Source organism: Pantherophis guttatus, chromosome 3, assembly GCF_059756535.1.
Source record: "Pantherophis guttatus breed Tessera chromosome 3, ASM5975653v1, whole genome shotgun sequence".
NCBI lineage: Eukaryota > Metazoa > Chordata > Lepidosauria > Squamata > Colubridae > Pantherophis > Pantherophis guttatus.
In genome coordinates this window covers 167,553,544-167,566,146 of record NC_142065.1, presented here as the reverse complement: position 1 = coordinate 167,566,146, position 12,603 = coordinate 167,553,544, and the positions used below count along the sequence as shown (strand labels likewise).

The following is a 12,603-nucleotide window of genomic DNA, read 5'->3' as shown; positions in this document are numbered from 1 at the left end:
TGGTCCAGAATGCAGCAGCGCGGGTAGTGATGGGAGCAACATGGCGCTCCCATGTAACACCGCTCCTGCGCGAGCTGCACTGGCTCCCGGTGGTCTTCCGGGTGCGCTTCAAGGTGTTGGTTATCACCTTTAAAGCGCTCCATGGCATAGGGCCTAGCTATCTCCGAGACCGCCTGCTGCTACCGACGACCTCCCATCGACCCGTGCGCTCCCACAGAGAGGGCCTCCTCAGGGTGCCATCAGCCAAACAATGTAGGCTGGTGGCCCCCAGGGGGAGGGCCTTCTCTGTGGGGGCTCCCACCCTCTGGAATCAGTTGCCCCCGGAGATAAGAAGAATCCAGGACCTCAATGCCTTCCGTCGTTCCCTGAAAACCCATCTTTTTCAACAAGCCGGGTTGGCCTAAGAAGAAATTTTTAAAATTTTTAAATTTTTAAATTCTTTTAATTAGTCTGTGATTCTTAACTTTCGGGCCAAAATTTATATATATTTTTAAATGTTTTAATATTTGTATCCTATGTTTTTTATCTTGGCTGTACACCGCCCTGAGTCCTCAGGGAGAAGGGCGGTATATAAATTGGAAATTAAATTAAAATTAAATTAAACTTGAATAACGGGGACTTAACACATGCCACAATATTACCATATACAAAACAATGTCATAGTACTTCCACTAGTAGTAGCATAGTTCTACTGCCAGACTCTGGACATTCTTGTTTTTAAACTACTACATCATAGAAGAATCTGAAGAACTATCAAGGTCAAAGCTTGTAGTACCTCTAACCGCTGTATTCTGCCTTTGAAAAACATAAAGAGAGATGAGTTTGGATAAGCAGCTTCTTTTTTCTGAAGAATCTCTACAGCCTCTTGCAATCCTGCTTTGGTATCACTGCCATCCAAAGCAAAGAAAGGGCGAACCACTGTGTGGTACCACAGCAAGGCTAACCTAAATGTATAAAGAGATATTGACATTAGCTAGTTCCATAGTTTGGAAATTCAGAAGCATCAAAGAATATACAGTAATATGGAATAGTCAGTCCATTAAACAAACTGCTTTTTAAAACTTCAGCAACTTAGACTGGCAGGTTGAGAGCATGCATACAGTATTATCTACTGCTTCCAATCACCCTCTGAAACAAGCAAGCATTCACATCTCTCTTTGGAACATGCTTGCAAGGAAATTACATGAATGGCTATAATAAAAACTTCACACCTCTTTTGTGTGAAGCAGTCTAGAATTGAATGCTTGATTATGGCAGGCATGAAGAATATGTAGGCTTAAAATCCCATTTAGCACCTGAAACACTTCTGGTGTCCTCCTATGTCTCCTCTAAAAAGTGGCATAGTTTCCATAATGTCTATATAGAAACTAAATGAAAACTATACTAAACGAGTCTTATTCAGATATTCCTTTGCCTGTCTATATAAAATGCCTTCTACAACACAGATCTTGTCTCTCAAAAAGTTAAACGGAGTGTCCAGTTGCTAAATTATTACTTTACCAGAGATGTTTTATCAAAACATTAAAAAATTAAGTTAGCTTTTACTCAACAAAAGTGGAATGAAAGAAAGAACCATTCTTCAATTTCTGAAGCTGAAATCTGATAGTAGAGGAGATATGGAATTCCCTAGAAAACACTACCAAGCATACCAATTATACAATCAAATTATAAATCAGCCTTCTAAACGTAAACAAATTAGTACCCAATAATTTTAATGTACAACAAAGTCACTCACAAACTCTTGTTACTTCAGACATCAGTAACACTGCTACCATTGTCAACAAAAAATTAAAGGTTCTCACAAGAGAAATTAAAGGGCTTAAATTAATTATATTTCTTCTATTAGTTAGGGCAGCCACTGGATATGAACAAAAATTTAAATGTTCATTGTCTCATTGCAATCACCTACGAGTTATCCAGATTGTTGAACTACAGAACTGGAGTCCTATGGTAGCTTAAATAGAAAGCAGACCATTTCAGGGAATATCAGTGCTAGATCCAAGATAACTTTGAACTTGCAGAATCTGTTAAAGAGGCTCCTCCACTGAGTCATGACATTATGTTGAGAAGAAAGGCTATATCTAAGACTTGTGTGTGGAAAAGCAACTCTTTCATTGAAAAGGAGCCGAGATACAAAAGCTCCTTGTCAGCTGAAGAACAGAAGCGTGCCAACTCAAGTACTTGCCTTTTTAAAAAAGCATTCTACTACTGATTTACACAGAAGCATACGAATACAGAAAAATTACTTCTTAGTAGAATGTCTTAATATGAATACTGAAGATAGTAAAATGTTTTAAACAACGAAGAATTTAAGAATGGTTTAACTGGAATTTCTTCAGAGTGCAACAATTAGCACTGAGTAAAAATAATTTAAGGACACAATAAGCTTCTTTTCTTAAAGGCCCAATTGTATAACTTAAAGCATATCAAAACACAACTCCTAATTTAACTAGGTGATATTTTCATTTTTTTTAAAAAAAAGAGAAGACAATGTTGCTACCTTACATTGGCTTGAAGTTTACTTACTTACTTCAGTTCTAAGCTATTACCAAAGCATTGCAATATAGCTACTCACGTAGCTAAAGGGGCCTTCATGTCCTTACTTTCACTTGCATACATCAATGAAGAAAGCCCCTGCAGGCGGTCTCCAGGAAAACCCAGCAGATTGATGATTTTGAGCAGGTTTGGGGGCACCATGGATATGCAAAGATGAAAAAGTCCATATCCAAAGCTAACAGCACCTTTCAGTCTGTTGAGTGAATCCTCTGTAACAACTTCTGCAGCAATATGATTATCATTTGTAGCATCAGAAGTCAAAGATTCCTGAGTTATCTTCTTCTGATATAAATCCTGAAGTGTATTAATGTCTGAATAGCACTTATTGTAGATTTTCCAAGCTTTTCTAAGGATCCACCCACCTTTTATATAAGCTGAGGGGAACAAAAATATATAAAGAGATAAAACAAGTTTAGTCAAAGAGAAAGGATTTTCTAGGTTAAGAAATTAAAAATCTATGTCCCAACCAGATGTCCACATCCGTATGCCCTCCAGATTTGTGAACTACAATTCCTATTTTCTCCTAGTCAATATGTGAGGAAGGGGTAATTATGTGTAGAGAGATTGCTATAATCATTTGGAAATATTAATAAATCGTTACAACTAAATACAGGTAGTCATCGACTTACAACAGTTCATTTAGTGACTGTTTGAGGTTACAAAGGCACTGAAAAAGGCACTTATGACCATTTTTCACACCGCTGCTGCATCCCTATGGTCACATGATTTACATTCAAATGCTTGACAATTGGTTCATATTTATGATGATTGCAATATCTCAGGGTCATGTGATCACTTTTGGAGACCTTCTGACAAGCAAAATCAATGGGGAAGCCAGATTCACTTAACAACCATGTTACTAACAATGGAAGTGATTCACTTAACAAATGTGGCAAGAAAAGTTGTAAAATGGGACAAAATTCACTTCAACAAATTTTTCACTTCACAATGTAAGTTCTGGGCTCAGCTGTGGTCGTAAGTCAAGGATTACCTCTGTACAACTCAACATAGTAAGCAGTAAATCATAATAATCTGAGCACTACATATTTTTAATTTTCTGACTTTGTGATAGGATACATCAAAAGCTTTGCAGTTATAAAGAATCACTTTCTAATTTAGTGTGTTGTATATACCCAATCATAAGGCTAAAGAACTAAGAAAACATAGTGTTCAATTTACTGTAGCACCAACAAAATTGTTATTTCCCTATTTATTATGCAACGGCCTGTAAAACCAGGGCTGGAGATATTTAAACAACGAACATGTTACAGCAAAGAAATGGAGGAAATTCTAACTCTTTTCATCATATCTAGCAATCATCTGAATTTTATAGCCCAGATATGGTAGATTTATTCTAAAGGATTAATAAAGCAAGAGCTTCCAAGATATAGAAAATCAAGCTGTCTATTGCAGTAACGCATTTGTTCCAGAAGCATGATTCAGCTTTAACAGGAAGCTAAAATTACTGCAAGACTGTGCCGTTCAGTCTCTTTCTGCTGCATAGCATATTTGGCTCTCATGTGGTTCACCACAAGGTAAGCGTTTGTACAATAAGTGTTCAGCAATGCTTCAGTAACCATGGAGAAATGGACAAAAACTCTACCCCTTTCACCTTGGATGGTGCAATCATAAATAAAGTAGGAAATACGAGGAACATTTCATAAAAACTTTACATAGCTAAAAACTTTATATAGCTTTGCTGTTTTTTAGCCAGAATAACTTTCTGTTAAACATCATTACTTAATAATATTGAATTATTTAAAGTAGCTGTTAGGATATTTTATATATTTCCACATATACTTCTAGGCTATTATACATAGATATTTTTGTACTTAAGAAAATAATTAGTAAAGCACCAGTTTTGCTTAGAATATATTACTGTTATGTATCAACTGATTAATTAAAAATATTTTTTCCAGTATTAATAGGAACTAGTAACCATATGCCAAACGTGTGACTTGTGGTGTTTTAAAATTGTATTTAACCATGTAGAAAGGAAGCTATACTCAAAGGAGAATGTTAATAACAGAATCTTTAACAATAGAAATTGTGTTATCAAAAAGATGCTAGAATTAAAATTGAATTTCATTATTAATTTACTTAATAACAAAACATAGCACTCCCTTCTCATAACACAGAATGCAAGTGACAGAACTTCCAACCACACGGTACACCCAAACAAAGTATTAGAGGCCCCAGCTTATTTCAAGTCTATACAGGTCGTCCTTGACTTATGACCACAATTGGACTCAAAATTTTGGTTTGGCCACCTAAAACAGCTGATCGGCAGTTTTCCAGGAGGGCGATCCAACCACCAATCAGCTGCTTGGGAGCAAAGGCTCCAGTGTTCCCTGGTGCCTCATCAACCCCCCTCCCCCACACCGCAATATTCATTCTATGACACACACAGACCTTTCCACATGGGGGGGGGAAGTACATCTTATAGTGTGAAAAATATAGTACATTAGATTTTAAACCAGAAGTCCTCAAACTACAGCCAGTGGGCCGAATACGGCCCACCGAAGCCATTAATCTGGTTCAAGTGGGACCACGAGACTGCCCCACCTACCCACTGGCCCCCACCCACCTTCTGGAGGCCAAAAACGGGATGCAGAGAGGCCTCAGGAGGCAAAAAATGGGCCCGTTTTTGGGCGGCAGAGTGGTACTGGAGGCCGAGGAGGCCAAAAACAGTCCCGTTTTTGACCTCCCCAGCCTCTGGGGGTGGGAAGGAGAGATGGAAGGAGGGAGCGAGAGAGAGATAAAGACACCACACAAAAAAACAGAAGTCCCTCCCACCCAAGGCACACCCACCCACCCACATCCCTTCACTAACTTGCTTTCCACCTCTAGGATCATAACAAATTAAAATTTAATTTGTGTGTATTGTTTAATGGACTACTAAATTGGCCACGCCCACCCAGTCACATGACTACCTAGCCACGCCCACCCACCCGGTCTGGCCCCCCAAGTCTCAGGGACCGTGAATTGGCCCCCTGTTTAAAAAGTTTGAGGACCCCTGTCTTAAACCAATGGCATTCATAATATATAAAAGTTTTTGTACTGTAAGCTAGAATCCAACCATTTAAGTTATCCTGGTTTTAGAAAACATTATTTTAAAAAATAGATGTCACAGCTTACCTGATAATTCTTGTTTTACAAAAGAGAGCACAGCAAGGTAAACTTGACAGTCTGCCACAATGATTTGCCTCTGCAATCGATCCATCATGGATGGGGCAGCCTTCCTCCCATCAACCTATTTGAAAATAATAAAGAGCAGAACCATCATATTAATTAGATACAGTTGCAAGAAAAAGTATTTGAACCCCTTGCGATTACGTGGAGTTTTGCATGAATTGGTCATAAAATGTGCTCTGAACTTCATCTAAGTCACAACAATAGAAAAACACAGTCTGCTTAAAATAATACTACACAAACATTAGATGTTGCCATGGTTTAATTGAACATAACATGTAAACATTCACAGTGCAGGGAGGAAAAAGTATGTGAACCTTTGGACTTAATAACTGGTTGACCCTCCTTTGGCAGCAATAACCTCAACCAAACATTTCCTGTAGTTGCAGATCAGACCTGCACAACGATCTGGAGTAATTTTGGACCACTCCTCTTCACAAAACTGTTTCAGTGTAGCAATATTCTTGGGATGTCTGGTGTGAATCTTAAGGTCATGCCACAGCATTTCAATCGGGTTGAGGTCAGAACTCTGACTGGGCCACTCCAGAAGGCGTATTCTGTGCTGTTGAAGCCATTTTTTTGTTGAATTACTTGTATGCTTTGGGTCATTGTCCTCTTGCATCACCCATCCTCTGCAGAGCTTCAGTTGGCGGACAGATGGTCATACGTTTTCCTGCAAAATGTCTTGATAAACTCTGGAATTCATTTTCCCATTAATGACAACAATCCATCCAGGCCCTGAGGCACCAAAGCAGCCCCAAACCATGATGCTCCCCCCGCCATGTTTTTCAGTGGGGATGAGGTTTTGATGTTGGTGTGCTGTCCCTTTTTTTCTCCACACATAGTGTTGTGTGTTCTTCCCAAACAACTCAATTTTGGTTTCATCTGTCCACAGTATATTTTGCCAGTAGTGCTGTGGAACATCCAGGTGCTCTTTTGCAAACTTCAAACGTGCTGCAATATTTTTTTTGGACAGCAATGGCTTCCTCCGTGGTGTCCTCCCATGTACTCCATTCTTGTTTAATGTTTTCCTTATTGTAGATGTGTCAACAAAAATGTTAGCATGTGCCAGAGTTTTCTGTAGGTCTTTAGCTGACACTCTAGGATTCTTCTTTACCTCATGAAACATTCTGCGCTGTGCTCTTGCAGTCATTTTTACAGGACGACCACGCCTAGGGAGAGTAGCAACAGTGCTAAACTTTCTCTATTTGTAGACAGTCTGTCTTACCGTGGACACATGAACATCAAGGCTTTTGGAGATACTTTTGTAACCCTTTCCAGCTTCATGCAAGTCAACAATTCTTGATCGTAGGTCTTCTGAGAGCTCTTTTCTGCGAGGCATGGTTCACATCAGACAGTGCTTCTTGAAACCAGTAACCCCAAAACAGGTGTGTGTTTTTAAAGGGCAGGACAGCTGTCAGCAACACATCCAATATCATCACACTGATTGGAGTCAAGGTTGGCTCACTCCTGGCTCCAATTAGCTCTTGGAGAAGTCATTAGGCTAGGGGCTCACATACTTTTTCCTCCCTGCACTGTGAATGTTTACATGTTATGTTCAATTAAACCATGGCAACATCTAATGTTTGTGTAGTGTTATTTTAAGCAGACTGTGTTTTTCTATTGTTGTGACTTAGATGAAGTTCAGAGCACATTTTATGACCAATTCATGCAAAACTCCACGTAATCCCAAGGGGTTCAAATACTTTTTCTTGCAACTGTATGCATAAAACATACCATTCTAAGAATGGAACATTCTGGGCCACACCAGTTACAATCATACAGTGTGTGTGTGAGAAAGAGAGAGAGAAAGAGACGGAGGGAGGGGGAGACAGGGAGATAGAAGATAGATAGATAGATAGATAGATAGATAGATAGATAGATAGATAGATAGATAGGTAGGTAGGTAGGTAGGTAGATAGATAGGTAGATAGATAGATAGATAGATAGATAGATAGATAGATAGATAGATAGATAGATAGATAGATAGATAGATAGATATCTGGCACTTTTCTGGAAGTTAATACTCTGAACCCGAAATGCTTTATATTTTTTCCCATGTTGTCCAGCTGTGAAAAACATAGTGTTACAGAATGGTAGATTCTACTGTTCCCTCAGTAGATTGGCTCTCTTCTCCCTAGTCTTTTACAGCAAGTTTCCTATGGAGAATACATCAGGAAATAGATACAAAGACCAGTTCCACATAATCCTTTAGAAATTATATAAAATAGCGACACTAAATAAAGGGTTCAGATTCTGTGCACTCAACATTAATAATGCAGTATGTTCTCAAAGGAAGCCAAAACTTAAATTATTTATAGACTATGAAGTTTATTACACCTAATTCCACTGAACTAGGAAAGATATGTAGCATGAATATGACAGTTTAATAGGAATACTAGTTAAAATTCATTTTTCCAATTCCATTGAAGGTAGATATTATTATATTTACATGATGGGAACAAATTAAGTGAAGGCCAATTGTAGTTACGTAATAACCCAAATTGTTAGTTAAAGGCACAAAGTAAATTTGTGGCTCTCATTTATTTATTTTTAAATGTTAGCAAAACAAACAAAGTTCCAAAGGCAAGCAAAGACATAAACAACTAAATCATAATGCTGCAAATATTTCCATCAACCTAGGTAAAAGCATTAGTAAAATGAATTCTGAAAGCTAGATGGTAACTGGTGACAGATGATGATTGGACAACAGCTGCCGTTTACATCTTACTTAAAAAGTAGAAACAGAGGAGGAAGAGGAGATTGGATTAAAGAACTAGGCCAGACTTTTGATGAAAAACTTGTTTTTCTTCAAGGCTAGGTAGGATTCTAGGACGGATTTTAATCAAGTGTAATATTCAGCAGGTTCTGACAGGTTCTGGAGAACCGGTAGCGGAAATTTTGAGTAGTTCTGAGAACCAGCAAATACCACCTCTGGCTGGTCCCAGAGTGGGGTGGGAATGAGGATTTTGTTGTATCCTTCCCCTGCCACGTCCACCAAGCCACGACCACAGAACCAGTAGTAAAAAAATTTGAATTCCGCCAATGATTTTAATCTTTTGAAGAAAACTTTGAAGTTTTACTAAGAATAACATAGTTAATGTTTAGCAGATAGGCAAGAACAAGAAATAAAACTAGAAATCGGCATAAAATTTTACAGAGAAAAAGGGACCACTTGTTTACCTACAGATCGCCAACAATGATATGACTAATCTTGTTGGAGAAAAGGAATATACACACACACACACACACACACACACACACACACACACAGAGCATAGCCAAGATTATAATTTGTTTAGGCTACCAGAAGACAATACATTGTCTATAAATTATAAGAGCTAATTTTACCTGGGATTATTTTCTATATATATATAATAATATAAAGGCCAATTTTTAGGTAGAAATGCCTACTTGAATGCCATTTGTCAGGTACTCTGGAAACAGGAATAAGAAGAGATGATGATGGCTGAGTTCATAAAAAGTATGTCAAAATTTTAAAAGCAACAAAACTGAATATGAGATTACTGCATATTATATGCTATGGAGTCCCATAGGAGAGGCATATATAAAACAGTATCATATTGGCACAGGACTCATTCATCTATGTATTGGCAATGTTTCACTTACATTCTTCTTAATTTTATTTTTTATTGTTTCTATGACTCCTGCTTCTTCACTCTCACATAATTTTTCGGTAGCTTTTAAATCGTCACATGCCAGCTGCATTTTCTCTTCTTCAAACGTCATCATGGCATTCTGTTAAAACATAAAAAGACTACTGAACTTAAAAGTGCCAAACTAGTCTCAACGTATATTTACTACTTTACAAACTAATGATATTATATTGTTTTTTAGAAGCTTTTTGAAGCAACTTCATTAATTAAGATATATATAAGAACTCCTTCATTTATAAGCAACTATCAGGGAAGTTGGGAACTTAATTCGAAAATTATTTTTGTGGCCTTTTAAAAACTAACAAATTATCATATAATGAATATGCTACACTATAGAGTATTATCATATTATGCAGCAATAAACCTTAAATTAATCTTTAAGGTTTCACAAGGCACTTTTCTGAAGAAAACTAGCAAACTATTTTTGCAAAATCAAAAATTACCCAGGGTATACTTACAGCTGTAAATTGCCTACAATGCTAGAAGGTTGAAATCTTCTTAAAAGAAAAATAATATACTATTAAACAAGAAATCATTGTAATTACTAAGATATCAGGTAATACTCCTTCATAATCATGATTCCACAACTGTGTCTGCATATACAGTATATACATATTTTAATGACAATTTATTTTAAACTCTGTTTACCAGCTTAGATTTAAGCAATTCCGAATTACAATTTACAACAGAGCATTTCTACTCCCTAAAAATCAGTGCCTTGATATATGTTTTTGCCTTTTTACATATGTAATAAAAGAAATAATTCTTGGTAATGTAAATATTCAAAAAGAGTCAAACTATTTCTCACATCATCCACAAATATTAAAGGTATAACTTTATTAAAACTGAAAATAATGAAAAACAATGAAATTAGCAATCAATTTGATAAGATTGTTATAAGATTTTGTACAGAGCTGGCCTGAAACTTTGTATTATAGCAGGGGTGTAAAGCTGAAGGCCCGGTGGCCAGATTCAGCCCGCAGGGTTCTTAGATCTGGCCCACAGAGTTGCCCTGGAAACAGCAAAAGACCGGCTCGCGGTGCCTCTGCCCATGAAAACAGAGCTCCATTTTCACGGGCAGAGTATTGCAAGAAGCCTTTGCAGCTGAAAATGGACCTCAGGAGCTTGTTTTCCCTGGCAGAGTGCTCAGGCAACTACAGGTGCCCCTGACACAACTGATGACGAACTGGCCACACCCACCCTGGCCACACCACCTTGGCCCCCCAAGGTCAAACACAACCCTGATGTAGCCCTCAATGAAATCAAGTTTGATACCCCTGTATTATAGTAACTAAAATATAATTAAGATACATACATTCTCTTCTAGTTACTGTTATTGCCATAAATTATATCTGTATAAATTTGTTAAGCCTATGTATTTAAAGCCTATGTATTTAAAGAATTCTATGCCTTACAACCAAATTAAAAATATGCAGAAATGCCTCACTTAAATTAATTTAATCTCCATTTTGGCACAATACATTTTCCTTTTTTTAAAAAAAATAGAAGATCTCAATTACCCTGGAACATAAACTACTGCAGCTATATTTAGAACAGAAGCAGCTTTGCAGGATATAATGTTGCTATGTTGGATTGTTATACTCACTTAAAAATCCCACCTAGGTAAGCAATCCATTTAAATAAAGGAGGAAAAACATATTTCCAATATTTTTACAAAAGACAAGAATATATTCAAACAAAATTGTCTTCAATTTCAGATTTATAAAAGCAACCAAGCTATTTACAAGACAAGTTATCAAACAAGATATTTCCTGTATTTTTGGCAGGGTTTCTTAACATAATGCCAATAAAGAATGGAAGTAGAGCTGTAATATTCATATACTTGGCCTAAAAGTACCACAACATCCTTTCTTTTCATAGATAGTGAAGCAACTACTTTATATTACATTAAAATCTTTCCTTAACTTTCTTATGAGCTCAAGTAAATAGGATACTTGTTTATCAGCATCATAATAGATGGCTCACACTTATTATAGAAATTACTGACTCGTAAATTCCAAACAAATCTCCTTAAGCTTTATGCAATGTATGAATCCAGCCAGAGTGACAGAGTAGAAGGGAATACTGACACATAATATAATTTTGCTAGGTTTTGGTGATATACAACCCCAGTCAATATGGTTTAGTGTTACATATGAAACAAATCATAATAAGCACTTGCCAGACTTATATACTGCTTCGCAGTGCTTTACAGCCCTCTCTAAGTGGTTTACAGAGTCAGCAGATTGCCCCCAACAATCTAGGTCCTCATTTTACCAATCTCGGAAGGATGGAAGACTGAGTTAATCTTGAGCCGGTGAAAATCGAACGGCCAAACTGCTGGCATCTGGCAGTCAGCAGAATTAGCTTGCAGTACTACCTTCTAACCACTACGCCACCACGGCTCCATGCCTTGTTCAACAACGATTAAAGAACTGGCTTTGTTTTGTGCATACTGATAGTGAACAGTACATATCCACATGTGAAGGGATAATCCCTTATTTTGCAATCTATATGCTCTCTGATTGAAAAAATGTTTAAGAATGCAGTAAACCTAAGACAAACAGGAATGCGGTGGCTCAGTGGCTAAGACTGAAAGGTCAGCATTTCAGTGGTTCGAATCCCTAGTGCTGTGTAGCAGGGTGAACTCCTGTTACTTGTCCTAGCTTCTGCCAACCTAGCAATTCGAAAGCACGTAAAAAATGCAAGAAGAAAAATAGGGACCACCTTTGGTGGGAAGGCAATAGCATTCCATGCTCCTTTGGCATTTAGTCATGACCACGGAGACGTCTTCAGACAGTGCTGGCCACATGACCACGGAGATGTCTTCGGACAGCGCTGGCTCTTCGGCTTTGAAATGGAGATGAGTACTGCCCTCTAGAGTCGGGAACAACTAGCACATATGTGCGAGGGGAACCTTTACCTTTACCTTAAAGCTAAGACAAATATTTTAGTTCTATTTCTGTTGGGAAGCACCCAGCCTGGCAGAGAGGACGGATCACGCTTGCAGCTAACCTGGAGTCAATGTGCCATGCAGTAACAACATATGTATTTGGACTCACTTACCAAAAAGCTGACAAAGCTGGCTCCAAAACTCATTAAAGGACTATGGTTTCTGTTGAAAGGAAAATAAAATACAGTTAATACGTATTAAATATATATCTTCGTTCAGAATTTA

At 37.6% G+C, this 12,603-nt stretch overlaps 1 protein-coding gene across 1 annotated transcript in view; it reads right to left on the bottom strand.

Moving 5' to 3' along the window:
* Positions 1-12,603, bottom strand: part of TTC39C (tetratricopeptide repeat domain 39C) — a 36,987-nt gene that overhangs the window by 11,754 nt on the left and 12,630 nt on the right. Inside the window, exons 2-6 of the mRNA XM_087891339.1 lie at positions 12,492-12,540; positions 9,379-9,507; positions 5,695-5,809; positions 2,576-2,930; positions 776-944 (exon numbers count right to left, since the gene is read on the bottom strand). Coding sequence (XP_087747465.1) covers positions 776-944; positions 2,576-2,930; positions 5,695-5,809; positions 9,379-9,507; positions 12,492-12,540 — 817 coding nt within the window. The remainder of the gene's footprint in view (positions 1-775; positions 945-2,575; positions 2,931-5,694; positions 5,810-9,378; positions 9,508-12,491; positions 12,541-12,603) is intronic.